We start from the raw sequence: 27,630 nt of genomic DNA on the forward strand, positions 1-27,630 counted from the left end.
TGGTGTGTTTCAGATCATTGTCTTGCTGCATAACCCTAGTGCACTTGAGCTTGAGGTCACAAACTGATGGCTGGACAATCTCCTTCAGGATTTTTTGGTAGAGTGCAGAATTCAAGGTTCCATCAATTATGGCAAGTCATTAAAGTCCTGAAGCTGCAAAGCAGCCCAGACCATCGCACTACCACAACCATGTTTGACCGTTTGTATGATCTTTTTATGAAATGCTGTGTTTTACGCCAGATGTAACGTGACCCACACCTTCCAAAAACTTTTGTCGCAGTCCACAGAATATTTGCCCAAAAGTCTTGGGGATAATCAAGATGTTTTTTGGCAAATGTGAGACAAGCCTTTGTGTTCTTTTTGGTCATCAGTGGCTTTCGCCTTGGAACTCTCCTGTGGATATCATTTTTGCCTAGCCTCTTTCTTATTGTTGAATCATGAACACTGACCTTAACTGAGGTAAGTGAGGCAGTTCTGTAGATGTTGTTCTGGGTTCTTTTTATGACCTCCTGGATGAGTACACAGCATTTGTCCAAAATTATTTGAAGGGACAAGCATGAAAATATTTTTTCGTACGATGTCAGATCGTATGATTTTCATTTAATCAGTACAGTTTTCATTGGAGAATACAATACAAATACATTACATCACTTCTGAATTCTTATTCTGTTATATAAGCTTTTTCTCAACTGTAGTGACCTCTTCACTTTCGACATAAGACTATTATGCAAAAAAAAAAATAAGACGATCATTCATCCGATATTCTCATCGTGATTACAGGGCTTAAGGCAGGCTATACGCAAGTAATTTTCTTTTATTCAGCCCACTGGATGAACAAAAGAAAATGATTCCATTCTCCTATTCCACATCGAGTGTGGGGAATCCTTCTTGCTAAGCTATTGTATTCTGACAGAGGTGAGAGTTCCACACTGTCAGAATACACCCATCAATACCCCTGGCTATAGCTGGTGGCATTAATCAAGGGGCATATTTTCCAACAGGCTAGTTTTATACAAGCTGAACAATAGTTCAACTTGAGTACAACCAGCCTGCCTGTCCCTGAACACAATTCTGCTAGTCCCTGAACAAGATGAATTTTGATCATGTATGGCCAGTTTAAAGCTATAATCAGGCTTCCTCTCTAACTAAGCCAATAAACTGACGGTTTTGGGCTTCAACAAAATGGCACTCTCTAGCAAGAAAAAATAGGAGCAATGCTGGACGCAATTTACAGCACACACTAAATTTTGTAGCATAATTAATAATGTGGAGTATATGTTTTAAGAACATTGCTTGTTATCAAATTGTTATGGGTAAAGTTCCACTTTATGAACCAGGCTATGCCCAATTGGCTCTGTTTTGTATCTCTCTTTTATATAAAACGTTATAAAAAAGTTGGAAAAAAAAGTTCAGTTTTAAAGTATATGTGAACTGAAAACTTTTTTTTTCCTTTTTTCAGATTGGATAAGAGTAGGGGAAGGTTAACACATAACACAGACAACACTTTGAGTGAAGAGGGATTAGAAAACCTGTCAGATTTTATTGCTGTGTCTCCATTAACGAAATTCACCCTATTTGTCCTGTTTACTGTTATTACAGAGAGTTGTCACCAGAACAGGAATAAAGAGGAAATATTCCAATAGGGACACTATATTCCTTATCTCTAAAGGAATTTCCTATCCCTTCCTGTTTTGGCAATGGGACAGGGAGTGAAGGGAAAATTCCCCAATGGGACACACAGGGCAAAAAACAGGGGTTATAATGCTCCCTTACTCCCTACTGCTGTATTTTTTTTTTTACTGTGTCTCATTAGGGAGATTTTGCAACTTTGAAGTGTTAGTAAACTGTACACATTATCACAACTACTTGGTGTATCTAGGTGAATTATACCTTGTTTTTTGGGACACATTTGGCTTTCTTTTAGTAAATGGTAATGGATAACTCCTATTTGAGTGCATTTTCTGCTGGAGTGCAAAACAGCAGTTGAACACAGCAGTTTAACTGGAGCAGCAGGAGGATACAACAAAGAACTCTACTGCACACTGGGTGGACTGCAAGCAAACACCCTGAGAAACCTCTTCTACAAGTTTGATTCCCACTCCATCTACCCCCTCTACTCCTCCGTTCCATATTACTATCCTCTGCTCTCAAAATTTCCTTTCTTTTCCCCTCTGCTCCAGCCCAAAGCTTATACATATCACCCTCACTTCTACCATCTCCCTACTACTGCTCTCATCACCTCCTGCTAATACTTCACTCACCTGCTGACCCAAACACCAGGTGTCAGAGCCTGGGTCTGAACCTTGGCCTTCTGCGGTGAGTGACAATGTTTCTTCCTGCTGAGCCACCCGGAATGCTGGACAGCTCTCTTGACAATTATTTGGATGATCCTACCTTGACCTTGTTTATCATGAACCTTGAACCCCTTGCTCCTCCCATGAACCTCCTGATATAAGCCATGTCTCTGCGCTTCCTGTTTGCCAAATTATTGTGCTCTCCAGCCAGTAACTTGCTCCTTATTGTCTCTGTTATTATCCATATTTTGCTACCATTTGTTATTGACCCTTGGCTTGTTCTCGACTATGCTTCTGCCTGATCCCAACCTGCGACTGCTCCTTAACGATCTTTGCTTGTTTACTGACTACGCTTCCGTTTGATCCTTACCTGCTTATACGCTACTGGACCTCCGCTTGCTCACTTCCTGGTGGGGTGGTCTGGAGGATCGCGTCCTGGTACTAAAAAGCAGCAAAATCCATCTCCACCATCAGGAGCTCTCGTGAACACCAGTTGGTACTTAGACACCGCACTCCTCTGCCACGGTGATCTGCCTGTGTACCTGTTCTGCTGTTTTCAGGTGAGCCTTTCCACTGCTATAGCAACTGGTCTTTGAGCCTGACCCCTGATTGTGACACCAGGACAGGAAGGCATGTGCACTCATATACATCCCGCTCCCATCTTACTTTCCTCACCCTCTTTCTCCTAACCTCTGGGGATATTTCCCCAAACCCTGGTCCTCCAGGATCTCACCCCCACACACTAGGCACCCTCCTTCCTTTGGGAATAGCCGCAATCCACTCAACTTAATCTCAATCCCCATGCTCCTAAAAACCACCCTCCCTTTTTCATGTGCATTCTGGAATGCCCGCTCTGTCTGTAATAAGCTCACCTATGTTCATGACCTTTTTGTCTCCCGTTCCCTTAACCTACTAGCAATTACAGGAATGTGGCTTCAAGCATCAGATTCTGCTTCTTCTGCAGCACTTTCCTATAGAGGCCTTCTCTGTACCCACTCACCCAGACCCAGTGGTCAGAATGGAGGTGGAGTTGGTTTGCTTCTATACCCACTGAGGACCTTTCAAGTCCTCCCTAACCCTCCCTCTCTATCCTTCTCTTCTTTCAAGACTCGCTGCATTCGGCTGTTTTCTCCCATTTCTGTGAGGATTGCAGTGATCCACTGGCCGCCTGGACCGGTGTCGCACTTTCTTGATGACCTCTCTGCTTGGCTACCCTACTTTCTCTCCTCTGAAATACTCACTATCATTCTTGGAGATTTTAACATCCCCAGTAGTGTGAACAACCCAGCTACATTCTAACTTTTCAACCTAACCTCATCTTTTGCCCTAATACGATGGATACAGTCCTCCACTTACTCTGATGGGAATACATTAGACCTGTTTTCTCCCATCTTTGCACTCCCTACAACCTCACAAACACCCCCTTTTCTCTCTCTGATCACAATCTCATCACCTTCACAGTGTCAACTCTTATCCCTGTAAGCAGCAAATAGTTATCCACAGAAACCTTCACAACTTAAACCCTTCTCTTTTCTACTCTGCAACTGACCGCCTCTACAACAGAATCTCTCCCCTGTCCTGCCCTGACCTGGCCACTGCTGTCTACAACAATTCGCTTTCATCCATGCTAGACTCACTTGCGCCTTTATCTACATGAAGTATCAGGCCCCGACTATTACAACCGTGGCAGACTGACGACACCAGAAATCTTAAGCGACAGTCGTCCACTGGAGCGATTGTGGAGTAAAACCAAATCTCGGCAAGCATTCACGCTATATAAATCTGCTTTCTTAACATACAATTCCTCCCTCCATGCTGCATAACAAGCCGCCTTTGTCACTCTTATTAATACCTTATCATCCAGTCCTCGTCGTCTCTTCTCTACTTTTATTTCTCCACTCCACCTCCACCCAGTAACTAATTCACTGCTTACAAGATTGCAAATCATTTCAAAAACAAGATTGATGCAATTTGTAGGGGAATTTCCGCTACACAGACATCTATCCCACTTAGCATACCTTATACTAAGCCTCCTTCAACACTTTCCTCTTTTGACCTTGCTACTACTGAAGAGGTCACTAAAGTTTTCTCAGAAGCCTGGCTCACTACCTGCCCCCTGGATCCTGTCCCCTTTCAACTACTATGGTCACCCTCCTCTTCTGTCCTATGCTCCCTCACATCTTCAATCTCTCCCTCTCTAATGGTGCGTTCCCCACCCCTCTAAAGCATGCACAGATCACTCCCATACTTAAAAACTCCTTTCTGGACCCCACCAACCTGAACAACTTAAGACCCATCTCCCTGCTCCCGTTTCCCTCTAAACTCTTAGAACGCTTAGCCTACAATCGCCTGAGCACCTACCTCACTGACAACAACCTTCTTGACTCTCTAAAACCTTCTTGACTCTTTACAGTCTGGCTTTTGCTCACTACACTCCACTGAAACAGCTCTACTAAAACTCACTAATGATTTACGAACTGCTAAAACCAATGGCCACTACTCCATACTCTTACTACTTGACCTCTCTGCGGCTTTTGATACTGTTGACCATCCCCTCCTCCTCAAAAACTCCATTCTCTTGGCCTCAGAGACTCTGCTCTCTCCTGGTTCTCTGCCTAGCTATCGCAACACTCCTCCTATCCACTTCCTCTTTCTGTAGGGGTCCTTCAAGGTTCTGTCCTTGGACCCCTTTTCTTCTCCATCTACACCTCTTCACTCGATAAACTTCCATGGCTTTAAGTACCATCTCTATGGTGATGACACACAAATCTATCTTTCTACTCCTCACCTCACCCCTTCAGTCTGCTCTCGCATTACTAACCTACTAAGTGACATATCAGCATGGATGTCACTGCACTTTCTCAAACTAAATCTGTCCAAAACAGATCTCATACTATTCCCTCCAGCCCGTGCCCCCTCCCCTGACTTCTCCATCAAGATCAATAATACAACCATTAGTCCCTCCCCTCATGCCAGGGTACTAGGTGTAATCCTGGACACCCATCTGTCCTTTCAGCCCCAAATCCAATCACTGTCCAAATCTTGCAGACTTCACCTCCGCAACATCTCCAAGATACGCCCGTTCTTTACCTGAAACCACTAAGAAACGTGTTCACTCCCTTGTTATCTCTCGCCTTGACTATTGTAACTCCCTCCTCCTTGGCCTACCTCATCACAGGCTATCCCCTCCTCAGTCTATCATGAATGCGGCTTGCAGACTCATCCAGCTTACTAACCGTTCCATATCTGCCATCCCTCTCTGCCAATCCCTCCACTGGCTTCCAATTGCCCAACAAATAAAATTGAAAACAATAACATATAAAGCCATTTATAACTCTGCCCCAAATTACATCACCAACCTTGTCTCCAAATATCACCTCCATCCTCTCCGCTCCTCCCATGACCTCCTGCTCTCACTTTTAGGCAATCTTTTGAAAACCTATCTCTTCAGGGAAGCCTATCGCGCCTTCAGCTAATAACGGAACCTTTCATTCCTCCTATCAGTTTTTACCTTTTGTATCACCAGCCCCTCCCTCTTAGATTGTAAGCTCCATGGAGCAGGGCCCCCCTAACCCTCTTGTATTGAACTGTATCGTTGCTGTATTGTCTCCCTTTATATTGTAATATGTGTATGTTATTTGTTGTTTGTGCCCATAGTAGGGCTGAGAAACAATAGTGCGCATTTGCTTTTTTATCCTGTTGAAAAAAGACAGACGCTGACAGTAATTTTAAAAATGCTTTTTTCTTTTAATTTTTTTTTTTTTTTTTACCCTACCTAAAATACACTGACCTTGACCCTAACCTGGACACTGACCTAGATCAAGCCCTGTTCTACCTATTGTTTATTTTTTATTTCTATATTTTTTTACACAAATTTAATTTTGTTTACATTTTTCTCCTCTAGCAAAAGAAAAAGATGCAATGTATTATACAATGTATCTTTCCTCTATTAAAGAGGAGTAAAAAAACACAGAGGTGGCCTACACAGTGACTGATCACAGGGATTGCCAGTCAGAGGCTATCACAGTGATCAGGTAATTGGGAACCAAGCTTCCTGGTTCCTGATCATTTGTACATAACCCAAGGATCTCTGTGAGAGTCCAGTCCCTGTGCTGGGACTGTGCAGCACAAACACAATGAATGCATATATGCGGTCTCACAGAAGAGTCACATGTGTGAAGCCGCATACTGTATATGTGTACACAGGGTGGGAAGGGGTTAAATTTTGTTTTCAATACAAAACTTAAAACCCAGTAAAATCATCACTAGCTCTCTGTGCTTCTCTATGCAATGCTGGTAGATTAAAACTGGTGAAAGGGCACAGCAGGAAGGTGTACATTGCTTCCTGAAAGCAGGAAACTGTGGCAGCTCCCACATGCAATGCTGAGCCTCCATCATTGAAAGAAATAAAATCAAATGAATTAATAAAATGGGCAGGCCAGGGATTGTAAGGCTGGGGAGGAAATCTGATTTGCTGCAGCTTCTAAGGCTTCTATGCAAACTGGCTCACAAATCGCTGCTTCTACAGGAGTTTTGTGTTTTACCTGTAGAAGCAGCTCAGTGTTATCCTATGTGTCCATAAACATTAAGACGATTAGAGGCATATATTAAGCTCAACGTTTAGAGGCAGGGAGAAAAAACATTCTGATGTGCGTTTTTTGGAGCTTTCTGACGGAAAAAATGCTAAACACCTCTAAAGTCTCCTAAACTGTGTACAAAAATACGCTATATCAGCATTTTATTTCTGCCAAGGGCTTTTTTTTTTTTTAAGCCCGGTTTGCAGAGAGCCTAATACACACTCAATATATCGAACAAAATAAAATGTAATAACAGTTTTAATGGAATCTGCATGATCACATGTCTTGTAAGTTGTCAGTGCTCATTTACAGTCAGTATGTATACAGAAATCACTGTTAAGCTGTAAACTTTTTTTTTTTAATTTTTTGTTATTTTTTTTCTTCCATAGTATACAATGGCTCAGAAAGTGAAATTTGTAAATCTGGACTTGGACATGGCGCCTCCTGTATCTGTGGACTCCAAACTGTCCACCCATTTGTACGGCTTATCATTTCCAGCTGATAGCATAGAAGCTGCTTTAGAAATCCCAGCAGAAGCAGTTCACTCTGGCAGTAATTTATCACCATACAATGAATGCCTTACAGTATGCTATTGATAAGCCTTTTCTTAAAAGGTGGTTATCAAACAAAAAAGAAACATTGGTTAAACATATCATACATTTTGTTTAAGGCAGAGGTTTTGTTTTTGGTGCACACAAATGGGTTTGGGAACTTTGTTCTGGACCAGTTTGTATTTTTGGAGAGTGGGTGGTTGAAAAGGTTTGGCCGGCAGAATGTTTTTGCTGTTTTCCCTTCTGATTGTAGAGATAAGTCCCGCATGTCCCACAGACTTGCATATAAGCAATGTTTTGGTACTTGTACCTCTCACCTCAGCAGTGTTTGGGCAACATTTAGTGTTTAGATAGCATTTGAGAGTAGGTTAAGGTGCAGCACTGTGGATTTATGGCTTTTGTGCAGGTTACTTGCACTTTCCCATAGACTTCTGTTTGATTGCATGTTTTTGGTGTGTTTTCTGAAAGCGCCCCAGAAGTCCTGCATACTACATTCTAATAGAAAATGTTTGGTAAAAAGTAATCTGTACAAAAATCATGGTACACTGTGCTGCATTCGCTCTGCAGCCAAAATGCAGTTAGAAAGCAATCACTTGACCACTTATCGCTGAGTTCTCACAGCTGTTCTGAGCAGAGAGCGGTGACTGTTATGCAGGCCATAGACGGGTCGAAAATCGTCCATTTTTTTGGACGAAAAAAAATCTGCCGATTTTCGCACCGTTAATGGGTTAATTGGTTGGCCGTTTTTCAGGGTTTTGGCACATTTTTTCTATCGGTGAAGTTGGAAAAAAATCAGCCAATTTGTCGGCAATGATGGGCAAATCAGTCGATCTTTTTACCGATAAAAAATCTGCGCATGAGCCGTGGCCTGCAAGAAGAAAAAGAATTCCAGTCTGCTATTATATTTGACATGAAAAAGTATTGCGGTTGCAACAATGTATCTATTTGTATCCGAATAAAAACATCTGTATCCAAAATGGATACAAATGGATACATTGTTGCAACCGAAATACTTTTTCATGTCAAATTTAATAGTGGAGCTCTCTGCAGGGCCAGAAGTAATTAAATGCCGGCCGTAGACTGGATAAAAATCGGACGATTTTTTTTTTTCTGTTTTACCGTTGGTGGTAATGTCGGCCTATTAAACGTCCGATTTTTAATTTTTTTTTCTTTTTAAAAAAAAAAAACAAAAAAAAACGGCCACTTACGACCTGTCTATGGCCTGCATTAGTCACCGCTGTCTTCTGCCACCCATCCCCTCCTGCGCTCACTGCTCCAGACTCTGGGGTGGATCCCGACTTTGAAGTTGGGATCTTTCCCCAGCCTGGACCGGCTTTGTGATGTCAGCTGACACTGGGCTTCAGTCTGCTGTCGGCTGAAAACGGGGCATAAGAGTGCAGAACAAACTGCACTTCTGTGACCCTCAGGTGAATTAGAGCCAAATGAACTTTGGCTGTACTTCTCCTTCTAGGTAAGCAACAGTTAAAATGTCATTGGGAGTCTTGCCTCTGGCTTTCAGCATTATGTTGAGAATACTTGTTTGGGACAGGCGACAATTGGAAGCATGGATATGCTGAAATTCACATTTATTTTCAGCGCCAAAAATCTTGCATCTTCATGTGCTACAGACATATCTGCAGACAGGTTAGTCTGAGTGTTGTAGACAGAAATACCTTTTTGACAACAGGATTGTTTTAATCATACCCAACCACCTTTTATGGCTGGCTTCACTGTTTATCATTACTATTACAGATATCAGCAGATATCACACTTGGAAATGGACCTTCCATTTAGAGCTGTAAATCTAAGATCATGAACTTGAATGTTGCAGTTTACCAGGTTTACCTGGTGATCCTGCCAATAACACTTCCTGTATCTAAGGAGAAGTGTTGTCACCTTATGGAAGAGCTACAAAATACTTCTGTCCTCTTAATAACATAATGGGGGGTGTTGTTCTATATTCCCAACACAGACATTGGGGGATATTTACTAAAACTGGAACACTCAGAATCTGGTACATCTGTGCATGGTAGCCAATCAATTTCTAACTTTCGTAAAACCAGCAGATATCTACCGAAGAATTCAAGCACAGAACGGTGATGAGACTCTCAGCCACAGTAAGACATTTAAATGGTGTACACGTTTCAAAGATGGCCGTATGTCTATCAGTGATGATCCCAGCCATGGTGGTTCTCAACAGTGAACACAATCATTCATGAATATGTGAAAAGTGTGGCATGCATTTGTATTCAGCTCCCCTGAGTCAATACATTGTAGAACCACTTTTCGCTGCAATTACAGCTGCAAATCTTTTTGAGTATGTCTCTACGGGCTTTACACATCTAGAGAGTACATTTTTACCCATTCTTCTTTGCAAAATAGCTCAAGCTCTTGGAGCAGATTGGATGCAGAGCATCTGTTAACAGCAATTTTTGAGTCTTGCCACAGATTCTCCATTGAATTTAGGTCTGGACTTTGACTGGGCCATTCTAACACATGAATATGTTTTGATCTAAACCATTCCATTGTAGCTCTGGCTTATGCAGACTCGAACAGGTTTTCTTCTAAGGTTTGGCTCCATCCATCTTCCCATCAACTCTGACCAGCTTCCCTGTCCCCACAACATGATGCTGCCACCACCTTGTTTCATGGTGGGGATAGGGTGATGTGCAGTGTTAGTTTTCCACCACATATAGCGTTTTGCTTTTAGGCAAAAAAGTTAAATTTTGGCCTCATCTGACCAGAGCACCTTCTTCCACATGTTTGCTGTGTCCCCACATGCTTCTCACAAACTGCAAACGGGACTTCTTATAGCTTTTATTCAACAATGGCTTTCTTCATGCCACTCTTCCATAAAGGCCAGATTTGTGGAGTGCACAACTAATAGTTGTCCTGTGGACAGATTCTCCCACCTGATCTGTGGATCTTTACAGCTCCTCCAGAGTTACCATGGGCCTCTTGGCTGCTTCTCTGATTAATGCTCTCTTTACCTGGCCTGTCAGTTTAGATCATGGATCTCCAAACTATGGCTCTCCAGCTGTTGGAAGTACTACAAGTCCCATCATGCCTCTGCTTCTGGGTGTCTTGCCTCTGGCTTTCAGAGTCTTGCAAGGCCTCATGGGACTCGCAGTTCCTCAACACCTGGAGGGCCAAAGTTTGCAGACCCCTGGTTTAGATGGACAGCCATGTCTTGGTAGTTTTGCAGTTGTGCCATACTCTTCATTTTCAGATGATGGATTGAATAGTACTCCATGAGCTGTTTAAAGCTTGGGATATTTTTTTTTAAAACCTAACACAGCTTTAAACTTCTCAACTTTATCCCTGACCTGTCTGGTGTGTCCCTTTTGACCTTCATGATGCTGTTTGTTCACTAATGTTTTCTAACAAACCTCTCAGGGTTTGAGAAAAAAACAGCTGTATTTATACACATTAAATTACACACAGGTGGTGTCTATTTACTAATTAGACGACTTCTGAAGGCAATTGTTTCCACTAGATTTTAGTTAGGGGTATCAGTAAAGGGGGCTAAATACAAATGCACGCCACACTTTTCAGATATTTATTTGTAAAAAATGTTGAAAACCATTTATCATTTTCCTTCCACTTCACAATTATGTGCCACTTTGGTCTATCACATAAAATCCCAATAAAATAAATTTATGTTTTTGGTTGTAACGTGAAAAATGTGGAAAATTTCAAAGGGTATGAATACTTTTTCAAAGTACTGTAAAGCACTTGATTCTTGACAGGATCAGCAGATTAAATACATATTCAATGGTATATTTCACAGACCAAAAGGAAGCAAAAAAGAGTTTATTGTTGGGGTTTGCATATGCTTAATTCTTCTGAAGAGCGCAGTTTTTTGATGATTTATCACAATGGCATTTGTTCACTATTCACCTGCCCTACACACCTACAAATGGATCAATTTTTCTGTGTAAATAAATGGAAGCCAAACAGCCTTTGACTTTCTGTATGTAAACATTGATTGTGCTCTCTAGGTGAAAAGCTTTTCTGAAAAACAGATGTCTCATGATCAAGCTGTAATGTCCATCATCCTGTGAAAGAAAATTCTAGGCAACAGCTAAATATGTAATTGAAATATGCGTTTACTGTAATACCTGCCAAAGAATTTGTGTTCAGCCAGTCTTATTTACACACTGCACAGCTAGAAAGATTACTCTATTGCTTCTTGGGTCATTTCCCTGCTAATAGGACAGAGGTGAAAAGAATCCAACAGGTAGAGTCTTCATGGCAAAAGCATATATGCAGGTCCAAAAACCCTGGTGAAAGTCCATGATAGCTGTAAGAAATGGTCAGGTGGCTTATCCTGAAGGTTTCTGTGCATGAACGTAAACCTATACCAATATTTACAGTACCTGAGTCCAATCCCGATCCAGTGATCTGCAGAAGAGTGGCTGCTGTCCTGGCTCTCTGCCTCCAAATTGGCTCAGAGACCGCAGCGGGAGCCATTGGCTCTTGCTGCTGTCAATCACAGCTAGTGAGGAGGGAGCAGGGCTGAGCCCCATTCTGTGTGTTCTTATGGACACAGAGAGCAACGGCTTGGGAGTGCACTAGTGCCCCAGATCAAGTGGCTTGCTCGGTGGTCACTCGGCAGGGGGGAGGGGCCAGCACCACTGGCAGAGAACCTGAGAAGAGGAGAATCAGATCAGGTAAGTATGACATGTTTATTTTTTTTTTTATTTAAAAATTAAGCCTTTAATATCCCTTAAAAATGTATCTGAAGCCAAAACTTTTATTTTTGCTTTGGATTGACTGATGCGTAGCTAGAACCCTGTAGGGTTTTTATTGTTTTGTGTACCCATTTGGGATATTCACTCTTGATTTTGTCCTGGTGATCACTGTTACTGGGACTGAAAATGAGGAAAAAACCCACCATTTTGAGTTGCCGCCAGAACAGGAATAGAGAGTAAATCTTCCAATTGAAAGGCTTGTTCTAGTGACAGCTGCCTGAGAGAGCATTTCTCTCTGAGATTTGTTTTCATCTCACTTACTGTTGTATCTACAGAACAGGAAGTGAATGCAAATTTCTCAAAAAGAGGACCGATATAACAATTAACAACTTGACAGAGATTTTCACTATTTCCTACTCTGCCCAAAACAAAATGTTTTGGCTTTAGTTAAAGCTGAACTCCAGCCTTACCTTATTTTTTCCACACTTGTGGCAAGCCTTTTTTCCTGTGTTGAAACTGGTTGTTGTCAATTCCATGAAATCCTCCACAAAAAACCCTGTGAAGCTACAGCAGCTATCTTGAACCACCTTTATTCTCTGTTTTAACAACTTGAATCATGCATGGCTAAAGGGATGCCAGGGCTGTGTTCTGTCATACAACACTCTTGATAGAAGATCCATTGCAGGGTGTTGTGACATTTGCAGGAGCCTGCTGGCTTTGAACAAAGACTAGCAGACAAAACCAGTGATGACATCACTGGGTCTCAAAAGAAAACACAATGATTTAAATTAGAACTATAGCGCAAACCTTTTTATTCATTATTAATAAAGTAAGGGTGGGTTATTACCCCTGTCAGTTAATTTTTCACCATCTGTGTTTCATTCGGGAGATTTCCCTTCACTTCCTGTCCTATGGTCAAAAGAGGAAGATGTCCCCTATATGTCTTCTCTGGGGACAAACTAAAATTTGGGATTTTCTTTTACTTTCAGTTTCATTTATACTGGTAAAGAGAACAAATAAAGTCTCCTTAACAGGGACACAGACAGCAATAAATACCTGACAGGTGTTCTAATCCCTCTCCACTCTATCCAAAACTAAAAAGAAAGCGTTTTGCGTGTAGTTGTGTATTGATGATTGGAGGCAAGGGAAGGTATTATACGCATACGCCAGCTTTAGCTGTAATATCAGTTTTGGGCAGGCTAACCCTGTAATAAATGGCTGATTTTTGCTAAAACCTTCTATTTTAACTTAGGCCACTGCTCGCTTTTTCAGCGTTGCTTTCATTTCAGCAAAGTCATGTTGTAAACTGCTGAATTTAAAATAAAGCTGTATATGAATATGTGTCTCTGAATGGATGAGTGATGGGTTTCTGGTAAGTGACTCTGTGAATGCTTGCAGTCTCTTGTTTTCTAACAGAGAATCATAGTGTCTGTGAGAGCGGCATGCTAATGTCAGAGAAGGAACAAATACGCTTTAGTTTGAATTCAGGTCAATGTTCATTATGTTAGACTATCTCTTGCAGAGTAATGGACAAGCTGTGCTCATTTCCTATAAACTGTGTCAGTGAAGGATCTGTGTTTTAACAAGTGAAAGTAGTAGTAGGTCATTTGTAAATGCATAAAAAAATGAAACTTCAGCAAGTGCTGCAAAATTGGTCAACTGTAAAGACTACTACTTCCAGTCCTCCTACTTCTCATTTTGGTAGTTTTGGATCCTGCATGTTGATTGTTGTCTCTGGTACAGAAATGATTTCTACCTCCTCATCAGTACTGACTTATCTATTGAATAGATGTGATTAAAAGGTCATTGTATGACTACTTTGGTTGAATCTTGCATTGGTGGGTTATATGCAGTCATTGTATTACTGTTGTGGTTATACCCTGCATCTTTATTTACGAAAATGTGGGTCTTCAAAGTTTTTCAAAGATAGGTCAAGGCTCCCTTCGAAACTAAAAAAATATCAAAACCCTAACCGAAATAAAGTTACTGGGGCTTTGTAAGCACCATACCAGGAAAACTGCATATATTGTAAAAAGTCAAAGCTTTATTAAACATCATTAAAAAAAACATGATTGTAGTACAAAGATTAAACATCAAAACCACTCTGTTGATAAAAACATGTAACCTTTACATATCGTGGCTATTCAGAACATCAAGCTTATTATAAATCGCTCCAAGAATTCCATAGATGATACAACAGGTGTGTATATATAGCTCATATGTAGTTTCTTTAGAGTTTTCTCCACCGCGTTTCGCAGGAAAAAAGCCTTCTTCAGGGAGATATAACACACATCTCGGGAGATAGCATCTGGTTGTTCATGAAACGACCGAGCGACCATGATCATTCAAATCTAGAATGGACCCTTACATCAAACATTGCAAAAGAGGGGTATAGGCCAAGTGGGTAGTTAAATGGAGCCCCTCTTGTCATGGTAACAGAACTTTTCAGCCTTAAGTTTCAGTCTCCATACATATACCCAGAAGTAGTATGATGGTATGCGTGTTCTGTAGTGGAGCCCAACAGTAGACCGTTGAGTCTAAGAAAACCCCCCCAAAAAAGAGTCCACAGAAGTAGATCCAAAGTCCACAACGATGAACACTGCTGCAGATGACAATCCTCCCCAAAAACAAAAAACAAAACAAGAGCTCCACACCTGCTGATGGCTCCCGCCATTTAAGCCCTCTGCCATCTGACAGTCAGGGGACTTTTTTTGTTTTAATAAAGGATATCAGTTGTAGCAACCAGCTATTCTTTACAAAGAATTCGAATTCCATTCATTCTAAAATTTAGGATTTCGTTAAAAATTCAATACATGAAATTAAATTTAACAAAAAAAATGATATTTTCCAATTGGTCAAAAATAAAAATCGCCTGGCAAAGTTGTGTTTCAAGTTGTACTCAAGTCAATAGCAAATCGCGCAACGTTCAGGTTGCAGTAGTGTGGACCAAGCCTAGGAGATCCAGTCGGGGCATTATTTGAAAATCTTTATCTCCAACTCTTACTTTGTTACTATGTGCTGCTACGTATTTTGTTTATCTCCAAGCAGAAATGTTAGTCCAGATTCCTGCTGTATGGCCTCCACAGAGGCTGTACTGTCTTCTGCCTGAGCTCAGGATTGATAACTGAAACTCTGTCCTGGCTGATGGAGGTTAGTCAACTAATAAAGCCTTAAGTTTCCTTTCATGTAATCCTTGGTTGCTTATACTTGACAGCTTTTGAGCATCTGTTAAACACTTAGGCACAAACAGGAGATAGGCCTTACAGCCTGACACTTCTGATCTGGCAGGGCTAAAACACAAATAATCAAAAATCAAGAAATTCTATGATAGGCAGGCAACACTAAAGTAACAAATTGCTGTAATTGCCAATCAGGAACCAATCAGGAAATGCTAAAATTAAATGTGTTATCTTGTATAACCTTAGACTGTTTTTATGTTTTGTTTTGTTGTTTTTGTTTAATCCTGAGCACACAACAATAGTAATGCATAATTTCTTTTTTGTATTTTAGCTCCAAAAACATGTAGCCCTAAGCATTTTGCCTGCAAGGACCAGGTAACATGCATATCGAAAGGTTGGAGGTGTGATGGTGAAAAGGATTGTCCAGATGGATCTGATGAAGCTCCAGAAATATGTAAGTCGCTTTTTAGGCTCCTATTATTTAACATGTAATGCAAAAATCAAGATTAAATATAAAAAGAAAATCCTAAGCAATTACTTAAAGCTGAATGCTTGGTAATGGAAAAAAAATGTTAATCAAATTTGAGATTTGTTGGGAAAAAAAGTGTGTGTGTGTGTGTGTGTGTGTATATATATATATATATATATATATATATATATATATATATATTCATTCAACCAAAAACGTAACTGTATTTTATTGGTATTTTATGTGAAAGACCAATACAATGTGGCACATAATTGTGAGGTGGAAGGAAAATTATAAATGGTTTTCAAATTTTGTTTACAAATACATATCTGAACAGTGTGGCCAATATTTGTATTTAGCTCCCTTTACTCTGACCCCTAACTGAAATCTAGTGGAATCCATAGCCTTTTGAAGTCACCTAATTAGTAAATTGTCCACCTGTGTGTAATTTCATCTCAGTATAAATACAGCTGTTCTGTGAAGCCCTCAGAGGTTTGAGAACATTAGTGATCAAACAGCATCATGGAGGCCAAGGGACACACCAGACAAGTCAGGGATAAAGTTGTGGAGACATTTAAAGCAGGGTTAGGATATAAAAACATATTCCAAGCTTTGAACATCTCATGAAGAACTGTTTACTCCATCATCCAAAAATGGAAAGAGTATGGCACAACTGCAAACCTACCAAGATATGGCTGCCCACCTAAACTGACAGGCTGGGCAAGGAGAGCATTAATCAGAGAAGCAGCCAAGAGACCCATGGTAACTCTGGAGGAGCTGCAGAGATCCACAGCTCAGGTGGAAGAATCTGTCCAAAGGACAACAATTAGTCGTGCACTCCACAAATCTGGCATTTTATAGAAGAAAACCATTGTTGAAAAAAAAAATATAAGAAGTCCCGTTTGTAGTTTGCGAAATGCCATGTGGGGTACACAGCAAATGTACAAGAAAGTGCTCTGGTCAGATGAGCCCAAAATTGAACTTTTTGGCCTAAAAGCAAAACGTTATATGTAGCGGAAAACGAACACTGCACATCACCCTGAACACACCATCCCCACTGTGAAACATGGTGGTGGCAGCATCATGTGTGGGGATGCTTTTCTTCAGCAGGGACAGGGAAGCTGGTCAGAGTTGATGGGAAGATGGATGGATTCAAATATACGGCAATCTTAGAAGAAAACCTGATAGTCTGAAAAAGACTTGAGACTAGGATGGAGGTTTACCTTCTAGCAGGACAATGACCCTAAACATACACCCAGAGCTACAATGGAATGGTTTAGATCAAAGCATATTCATGTGTTAGAAGGGCCCAGTCAAAGTCCAGACCTAAATCCAATTGAGAATCTGTAGCAAGACCTGAAAGTTCCTGATCATATATGCTCTCAATCCAATCTGACAGAGCTTGAGCTATTTTGCAAAGAAGAATGGGCAAAAAATTCACTCTGTAGATGTGCAAAGCTGGTAGAGACATCCCCAAAAAGACTTGCAGCTGTAATTGCAGTGAAAGGTGGTTCTACAAAGTATTGACTAAGGGTGGCTGTATACAAATGCATGGCGCACTTTTCACATATTTATTTGTAAAATAAAGAGCATTTGAAGAGCATTTATAATTTTCCTTCCACTTTACAATTATGTGCCACTTTGTGTTGGTCTATCACATAAAATCCCAATAAAATACATTTACGTTTTTGGTTGTAACATGACAAAATGTGGAAACACAGTGCCCCTTTTCGCAGTGTGTTTGTGGGTGGGTGTGTGTGTGTATATATTTAATATTTTATTTTGTGAACCATTCATATAATATAAACTATTTAATATTTATTTTATTTTGTGAACCACTGCACTCCAGTCTGCAAAAAGGACACAGGGACTGCAGGACCTGCTTATGCTGCCTGTCATCAGAGGACTGGCCTAACTGTCAGATAAAATGCTCCTTTGTGTTTTGTATGTATCTCTATACATACAGTCAGGTCCATAAATATTGGGACATCAACACAATTCTAACATTTTTGGCTCTATACACCACCACAATGGATTTGAAATGAAACAAACAAGACGTGCTTTAACTGTAGACTGTCAGTTTTAATTTGAGGGTATTTACATCCAAATCAGGTGAACGGTGTAGGAATTACAACAGTTTGCATACGTGCCTCCCACTTGTTAAGGGACCAAAAGTAATGGGACAATTGGCTTCTCAGCTGTTCCATGGCCAGGTGTGTGCTGTTCCCTCATTATCCCAATTACAATGAGCAGATAAAAGGTCCGGAGTTAATTTCAAGTGTGCTATTTGCATTTGGAATCTGTTGCTGTCAACTCTCAAGATGAGATCCAAAGAGCTGTCACTATCAGTGAAGCAAGCCATCATTAGGCTGAAAAAACAAAGCAAACCCATCAGAGAGATAGCAAAAACATTAGGCATGGCCATAACAACTGTTTGGAACATTCTTAAAAAGAAGGAACGCATCGGTGAGCTCAGCAACACCAAAAGACCCGGAAGACCACGGAAAACAACTGTGGTGGATGACCAAAGAATTCTTTCCCTGGTGAAGAAAACACCCTTCACAACATTTGGCCAGATCAAGAACACTCTCCAGGAGGTAGGTGTATGTGTGTCAAAGTCAACAATCAAGAGAAGACTTCACCAGAGTGAATACAGAGGGGTCACCACAAGATGTAAACCATTGGTGAGCCTCAAAAACAGGAAGGCCAGATTAGAGTTTGCCAAACGACATCTAAAAAAGCCTTCACAGTTCTGGAACAACATCCTATGGACAGATGAGACCGAGGTCAACTTGTACCAGAGTGATGGGAAGAGAAGAGTATGGAGAAGGAAAGGAACTGCTCATGATCCTAAGCATACCACCTCATCAGTGAACCATGGTGGTGGTAGTGTCATGGGGTGGGCATGTATGGCTGCCAATGGAACTGGTTCTCTTGTATTTATTGATGATGTGACTGCTGACAAAAGCAGCAGGATGAATTCTGAAGTGTTTCGGGCAATATTATCTGCTCATATTCAGCCAAATGCTTCAGAACTCATTGGACGTCGCTTCACAGTGCAGATGGACAATGACCCAAAGCATACTGCAAAAGCAACCAAAGAGTTTTTTAACTGTTTCAATACCGTGCAATTTTACACCTTCCTGCCCAGGCCAGTTTTCAGGTTTCAGCGCTCTCACACTTTGAATGACAATTGCGCGGTCATACAACATTGTACAAACTAAAATTTGATCATTTTCTTCACACAACTAGAGCTTTCTTTTGGTGGTATTTAATCACCGCTGGGGTTTTTATTTTTTGCTAAATTAACAAAAAAAGACCAAAAATTTTGAAAAAAAAACACATTTTTCTTTGTTTCTGTTATAAAAGTTTACAAATAACTAATTGTTCTTCATAAATTTAGGCCAAGATGTATTCTGCTACATGTCTTTGGTGAAAATAACCCAAATTAGGATGTATTTTTTAGTTTGTAGGAAAGTTATAGAGTTCACAGACTATGGTATAGATCTGAATATTGATCAATCCTGAAGTACTGACAGCCAATCTAAAATCTTGAGGTCCAAGAATGTCAGAACAGTACAGATATCCCCCAAATGACCCCTTTTTGCAGAGTAGACAGTCCGACGTACTTCATAAGAGGCATGGCGAGTTTTTTGAAGTTGTATTTTTTTGTCATAATTTTTCGGAAAATTAAAAAATTAAAAAAATTATTTTCACTATTTTTTTTTTTTACATACTGTCACCAGTGCAGTACAGCGTCATCATATAACTGGCATGGCGGTGAACAGCGACACTGACTGGTGACAGTATGAAAAAAAAAATATATATATTTTTTTTTTATTTTTTTATTATATTTAATTTTTTATTACATTTTTTTTTATTTTTTTTAAGATTTCTTTTCATATTTTACTATGACCAAAATAGTACAATGTTACCATAGTAACACTGTACTACTTTGGGGAAGTGATCAGTATTTTTTTTTTTTTTTTACACAATTTGCTTATAGCAAAGAATTACTTTGCTATAAGCAAGCATTTACCTGAATGAAATCGATTCATTCAGCTTTTTTTTTTTTTTGTGCTTAGCTGTGATTTGGTCACAGCTAATCACATGACATGTGCATGTGATTAGCTGTGACCATTCACAGCTAGGCACTAGTATACAATGGATGGCATCATGAATGAAGCCATCCATTGTATACAACTGTCATGTGACCTGCTGTGATTGGTCACAGCAGGTCACATGGTACCGGCAACGGGAGCCAGTACTCGGATCTGTCATCGGCCGTGTCCAAGGTGCACGGGCGGTGACAGATCGCACTGCTGCGTCGCTCTGCAACCGCACAAACCGCGCATGTGCGGGAGCACGCCAAATGGCGTGCACCCGGAAAGCTGCAGCGCTTTTCAAGCCGCCAAACGGCCATTGGCCGGGCGGCTAATGGTTAAGGGAAAGAAGTGGAATGTTATGCAATGGCCAAGTCAATCACATGACCTGAATTCGATTGAGCATGCATTTCACTTGCTGAAGACAAAACTGAAGGGAAAATGCCCCAAGAACAAGCAGGAACTGAAGACAGCCTCTCCCCTAGCCTCTATGTCACCAGAGCTAGTGTCCCTATTGGAAATGTCCCCCTTTATTACTGTTCTGATGTCAACCCAAAATTTGGGATTTTCTTTTTACTTTAATTTTTGATGAGAACGGTACACAGGACTACTAATGGGGGAACAGACAGCACTAACAGGGGTTCTAGACCCTCTCCACTCTAACTAAAATAAAAAAATGCCTTTAGTTACACTTTAATGAACAGGTTGACAAGGGATGTTGTTTTATCTTCAGTCATTGTCATATTTTTTTGTTAACATGTTTCCTTGTTACAGTCTACATGTAACAGTCATACCTGGGGAAAATGCTTCATTTATTTGCATCAAAAACCAGGTCTGCCATTCCTACTGGTAGAAGACTTTTATAGCTTCTTTATATCCACATCTGCATATATTCCAGTTCCACTTTCCTTCAATGAAGTTAATGGCAATACCCTCATAACTTGGGATGGCTTTAAGGTATACATTCCAGGGGTCCTCATCAAGAGATTAAAACCTTCAAAACCAACACAGTGTTGAGAAACCTCCTTTACTTAATGTTCACACTACTAAAGCCTGTTAGGGTGATCCTCCAATGGAAATAAATGCCATGTGGGTGGCTACTCATGAGAATTTCAAACAGGTCTTCCTTAGGAGAGCTGAAAAGAGGGTTTTTTTTTTTTTAAATTGACCTTTTTTGTCGAAGGTCATTTGAGTGGCCGACTTCTGGCTACAGTAGCAAGGATTTGGCACTAAAATACATATATTGGAGTGTTCAGAGCTACCAATAGGACAATTATCCCCAGATTCTTTTCTATTTGAACTCTCCAGTTTTTATGCTGCTTTTTATGTTTCCAGAGTAGCCTACTCTAAAACTGCTGTCAATGACTATTTGGGCAGTATGTATGTATTGATGAATGCAATGTTCTTACTGGATGCTGGCAGTGTAGGTGGTAGGGACATGTATTGGTTTCTAATTTTGGGCAAGGATTGGGCTGGACCACAGGTTCCAGTTACCTTTTGCAGATTTTTGATGTGTACAGAACTTGCTAGGTGTGTGTGTATGTGCATAGTAGCAGAAGGGGCAAGATACTTCTAATCCCAGACATATTATTTCTGTATGAAAAAACAAATACCATTTACATAATTACCCTTTGCGTATATGTTTGGAATATGGAACATAATACTTTACTATCTGGAAATAACTAATTTGGTTGCTCATAATATGCGTCCTAAATATGTCCCTTTTAATTGTTACACTTTTTTAATGCCTTTGATCGGGGTGTTTTGCAAATCCAACTAGGGAGTCTTACAATTATTCCTAATTTACCACTTAACTAATTGCTCCACTGTACTATGCAATTCCCTGGCACCTGGGCATTTCCACCACATGAGAAAGGTCTAACCACAGAACACAAGGGAGAAATGTTGGGTTTGAACTTGTGGCCTATAGGAGTGAAGTACCATCTTGTAAGAGCTTTATATGAGGTGTCTTTGACTTGAGAACATCTGGATCCTGATTTCACTCTCATAAATCTTCTGTTCCAGGCTCCAAGTCAATTTTTTTTAACTTTGGCGTGCTATTGAATATATAATTTCTTAACTGTTAGACTTGTACATATAGGTGTCACCAGATGCTGGGCTCAAGTGGGTGTGTTGAGCTGAATGGCTTAAAATTCACAAGGTCTTAGTGTAGTGTTTCTTACATTTTGCTCTTCTTAGTGTTAAATTGTTGCTTAAGTGTCTGATAGCTGTGATGATTTTTTTTCCCCCATGCTTTCTCCAATAAGTTATACAGTATATCCAATGAACAAGTGTGTATGACGCATGTCAGTCATCACGCTTCAGTTAAAGTACTTATGACTGTAGGAGGATGGAAGTAAAAAAACATACAGACTTCCTAAATGAGTCCTTGCAGAGTGCAGTAACCCTCTGACTCCAAGTTGTCATTAATCAATGATATTTTGATTGACTGTGATCATATTATTATTATTACGATTTTTTTTTTTCTTTTTTAGAAACAGGACAGTGGTCCACTTACTACAATGTTCAAATATCTCTATGAATAATGTTTTGCCAGCTAAAGGGTGCATAATTTTGCTCTGCCAGATTCTAACATCCCACCGGACAGCAGAATCAGGTCCTTATTTGCAAACTGAAAGCCTTTTTTATAGTCAGTGTATTTATTTTGTAAGTTTTAGATACAGAAGGCAAGGGTTAGAACCTCTTAAGTTATTATTGCTACCCTTTGGGTGACAGTACAGGAAACCACAAGCAGGGACACTGAAATCAGAGAAATACTAACTGCTAATAATGACATGCTGGCAATTAAATGGCTAAAACAAGCTCACGGCTGCAATAGAAGCACATTTTAATGTGTGCAAAAAAAAAAAAAAAAAAAAAGAAAAGCCCAACATCGAAAATGAATCTGTCAGGAGACAAACCCAGCTTCTGATGAAGATATAATGTTGAAGTGCCTGCTGCAGCTTCCAACACCCTATTCTTATGGCTGAATACCTAGACACCCTTGGCACTTTCTGAAAAGGTCAAAGGTTGCCCCCTTATTCATGTACATTTCTATTGGTCACTATTACCCTTAAGTGTTGTGGTTCTGGCTGTCAGAAAGGTCCAGGATTTAGTCTTACATACAGGGTTTTGCTGAGGATATGTGCAGGGACATCTATACACTATCTGTGATTTAGCAGTGAAGAAGCAGCAACACACTGATGTTGTAATCTTATGTTTCCTGGTCCTGTGAGTATTTTTAAGGCATCACTCAGAGCATTGCCCCTTTCTCCAAGCCTGGATGCAGCTTTGCAGTAGCCTGATCTCCAATTCTTTCGCTTTTTGTATGTAAAAACATATTTTGAATTATTACATATTTGAAATAAATTGTGTGTTTTTGTTTTTTTTAATATAACTTTTGATTTATTATGAAATGGTAGTGCTAATTGTTTTGATCTTGCAGAAATTCTACTATACAATATAAACATTTAGGACCTTGGAAAATGTTACAGCAAGTCAACTAGGGGACATAAAGAACTGTGTGATTTGTTTAATGATACAGTAATAAGCTAAATGTGTATAGGGTCATTCATTATTAATATCCCCTTCTACTCCTGTCCTGACAAAAAGCCCATCAGTAAGATGGTTTGGTGGTGGCTGTACCCACCGTACAAACATTCAGAGCTTGCTGAAAACCCAGTCTTCACAGGCTCCATCTGACAGTGTCTTATTCATGTTGGTGCAAGTAATCAAGGGGCCATAGCCCATGACCGGGAATCGAGCACAAAGCCGCTGTGTGCTACGTGTAGGCAGGCATGCAGACTGAGAACTGCTTGTTATGTCAAAAATAAATACACGAGACAACAAACAAACACATCAGCTTCGTGTACAGTGAAGGCAAAAACATAGCTTGCTTCTTGTTGGGAAAAGTGAAACATCCATGACTAACACTGCAGTTTATGTCTAGCTGCTTTCTTAGATGTTTTCTAAAAAAAAAAAAAAAGTTGTAGTCGTTGGAAGGTGCAGTCATTATCAATAGAAATCGTGCAATTTGATCCACAGATATGATGGGGAGGGCTTTCATAATTTGCGTGCGTGCTGGTACGAAATAACCTCTCCATTTATAGTAAAACTAACCATAAATACTTCTGCATTTATAGATCTTGGGGGGGGGGGGGGGGGGCGGAATTATCTTTCTGTTTTTAGATGTAGAAGAATTAACGTGTCTTAATATTTAAGATACATGGGGGTTGATTTGCTACAACTGGAGAATGCAAAATCTGGTTCAACTGTGCATGGTAGCCAATCCGCTTGTAACTTCATCTGGTTCATTTAAGCTTTGACAAAAAAACAAAACTGGAAGCTGATTGGGTTCTATGCAGATTTGCATCAGATTTTGCACTCTCCGGTTTTAGTAAATCAACCCATTTACCCATCGACCCTATTTCTTAAGCAGGTTCTGCCTTCTCATTTGAATTACTACACATTTGTTGTGCTTTGATGTTCCTCCCAGGGGTGGACTGACAACTCATGGGGCCCCCGGGCAATAGGGGATCATGGGGCCTCTGTGTCCTCGCCCACACTCAAACCACACCCAAAAAAGCCTATGAAAGATACCAGGGGCATCTCATGGGGCCCCCTACTGACCCCGGGCCCTCGGGCAGTGCCCGAGTTCCCAAATGGTCAGTCCGCCCCTGGTCACACCCCACAGTACACATCTGAATCAACTGAATCTGTGAAAACAAAGCACTCCCTGTGAGGCTGATTTCTTATTTCAACAAGTTTTAAGGCAGTTGCAAAGGTTTGATTTTTTTTTTTCTTTAATAAAATAACAAACACGCTATACTTACCTGCTGCATGCAATGCTTTGCACAGAGCAGTCCTGATCCTCCACATCTCCGGTCCCCCGCCCCACTGAGTGCCCACTTGCTATGAGGGGCACTTGCGCAGGCTTGCTCCTGAGCCCTACTCTGTGTCTGTAAGGCACACAGAGCATGGCTCAGCCCTGTCCCCTACTCCCTCCTCACTGGCTGTGGGTCCTGCTGCTGTGTCTGAGCCAATGAGGTGGGAGAGAGCCAAGAGAACTTCTGCTCTTGTGCACATAGCTGGATTGCGAGTGGGCTCAGGTAAGTATAAGGAGGGCTGGGAGCTGTATACTGAAGGTTTGCACTTTAGAACCACTTTAAAGTGCATGTAAAGCCAAAAGTTTTCTTTTTTCAGTTTTGAATAAAGGTATTGAAGGGATAAAATCTGTGTCTGTTTATTTTTTTACTCTGTGTCCTGTTTGGAATATGTACCTTCACTTTGTCTTAGAGACGCAGCAGGAAGTGAGAGTAAACATCTAGAAAACAAGAGGCTTGGTTCACACCTGTGCAGGCCATGTGACCCGTGTTTGCACGGGCATGGCAGCCCATTCATTTGAATTGGCTGCTGTGCCTGCGTTCTCTGCAAAAAAAAAAGGGGATGCACCTTTTTAAAAATGTGGATTTGTCTGTGGTTCCTGCAACTGCAAACTCCCTGTGGGCTGAGATGCATGGAGGTGCCATTATTATTGTTATACAAGATTTATATAGCGCCAACAGTTTGCGCAGCGCTTTACAATATAAAGGGAGACAGTACAATTATAAAACATTTCAGTACAGAAGAAATAGGAGGGCCCTGCTCATGGAGCTTACAATCTATAGGAAGGGGGAGGTGGTACAAAAGGTGATAGCTGCAGGGGATGATCTAATGACGGTGGCTCAAGTACAGTTCAAAGCTTGCCTAAAGGCAGACAGGGTAGGGGCTGACCGGACATGCTGTGGTAGGGAGTTCCAGAGGATGGGAGAGGCTTTGGAGAAGTCCTGGAGGTGAGCGTGGGTGGAGGTGACGAGGGTGCTAGAAGGAAAGATGTCTTGGGAGGAGCGGAGCGCGAGATTTGGACGATATCTTCGGATGAGGTTAGTGATGTAGCTAGGGGCGATGTTGTGGATGGCTTTGTATGTTGTGGTTAGTATTTTGAATTTTATACTTCGGGTTAGTGGTAGTTGGTAAGATGTATGAGTCTAGCAGCAGCATTCATAATAGACTGAAGGGGGGATAACCTGTACACCAGTGAGGAGGGAGTTGCAGTAATCAAGGTGGGATATAACCAAGGCATGGATAAGTTATTTTATAGTGTCATTGGTCAGGAATGGGCGGATTTTGGAAATGTTCCCAAGGTTGAGGTGGCAGGATTTAGCCAATGATTGAATGTGGGGCCCGAAGGAAAGGTCAGAGTGTAGGATTACACCTAGCACCCTGGCATGAGGGGAAGGACTAATGGTTGTGCTGTTGATCTTAATGGTAAAGTCATGAGTGGGGGATTGGTGAGGGAGTGGTGTGACATCCATACTGATATGTCACTTAGTATATTTGTGATACATAAGGGGGTGAGCTGGGGATTGGAGAGCTAGATCTGGGTGTCATCAGCATAGAGGTGGTATTGGAAGCCATGGGAGGTTATCAATTGGCCCAGGGAGGAGGTGTAGAGAGAGAAAAGGAGGGGCCCAAGGACAGAGCCTTGGGGTACCCCAACGGAAAGAGGAAGAGGAGTGGAGGAGGAGTTGTTGTATGTCACACTGTAAGTGCGCTGAGAGCAGAGTCATGGAGGCCAATGGAGTGGAGTTTACTGAGGAGGAGCAGGTAATCGACTGTGTCCAAGGCAGCAGAAAGGTCTAGGAGTATGAGTATGGAGTAATGGCCATTGGTTTTAGCAGTAAGTAGGTCGTTAGTGAGTCTTACTAGGGCAGTTTCAGTGTTCAGAATGAATGGCAGCCCCTTGTGTCTTGTAAGAACAGGGCGATTTGGTTGCGGGTGCGGGAACAGGTGCGATTCCCTCACCTGTAACCAGCCTGCATGGCGTGAACCAGGGTTTAGACAGCTGTCACTTGCGCCTGTCCCAATCAGATTTCCACTCATTTGCTTTTCCTGTGACAGCTCAGAAGTGCTGAATTTCTCATCACCTGAAACCGGTATTAGTGAGGTTGAATCTCCCCAGCAGGAACACAAATGGTAATTAAAACATAGGAGGTAGTAGACCTTCTCAACATTACACAAAGCTCATAAAAATTGTTTTGGCTGTACCTACACGTTAAAGCGATTGTAAAGTCTCTGAATAAAAAGGTTTCCCCTTGCAAGGTAAAGGCGTAACGTGTTAGTATACATAGCATACTAGCACATTATGAAATGCTTACCTTAAAACAAAGCCCTCCAGCTGCACATTGTTACTACTGACAGAGCTTCCATCTTCACCCGGTCTTCTTTCCGGGTTCACGGGTTCTGGTCTTTTGGCTGGCCGAGTCACTCCCGCACATGCATGTGGGAGCCCCGGGCATCACACAGAGCTCTGAAGGAATGGCACGGGAATGCCGTTCCTTCAGAGCACATGCACCGGTGACATCAACAGCAGCTGCTCGCTTTAATATCTTCTAAACAATGAACGTTTAGGATATATTCACTTTACCTACAGGTAAGCTTTATTATAAGCTTACATGTAGGTAAAAATGGCATACAAGACTTTACTACCACTTTAAAGGATAGGATTTAGGTCTATCCTAAACATGTCTGTGAACCAATTTGGACCTATACTTTAAGATGCAATGGTCTACAGGAAGCCCACAGTACATTGAAAGAAACTTCTACAAAATAAAGGGGACGACTGATTTGTAGAAAATGCTATCCTACCTATTTACTATGCCATATAAAACAAAGCTGGCCATACATGGATCAAAATTTGACAGGTTGAGTAGGGACCGGCTGAA

At 41.1% G+C, this 27,630-nt stretch overlaps 1 protein-coding gene across 2 annotated transcripts in view; it reads left to right on the plus strand.

Annotated features, from left to right (window-relative positions):
• LRP1 (LDL receptor related protein 1) overlaps positions 1 to 27,630 on the plus strand; it is a 441,174-nt gene that overhangs the window by 78,595 nt on the left and 334,949 nt on the right. For both annotated transcript variants that reach the window (XM_089681129.1, XM_089681140.1), the window contains exon 2: positions 15,627 to 15,749. In XM_089681129.1, coding sequence (XP_089537255.1) covers positions 15,627 to 15,749 — 123 coding nt within the window. The remainder of the gene's footprint in view (positions 1 to 15,626; positions 15,750 to 27,630) is intronic.

This window comes from Staurois parvus, unplaced genomic scaffold, assembly GCF_062004578.1.
Source record: "Staurois parvus isolate SC_StPar_1 unplaced genomic scaffold, SC_StPar_1.0 ptg000017l, whole genome shotgun sequence".
Classification (NCBI taxonomy): domain Eukaryota; kingdom Metazoa; phylum Chordata; class Amphibia; order Anura; family Ranidae; genus Staurois; species Staurois parvus.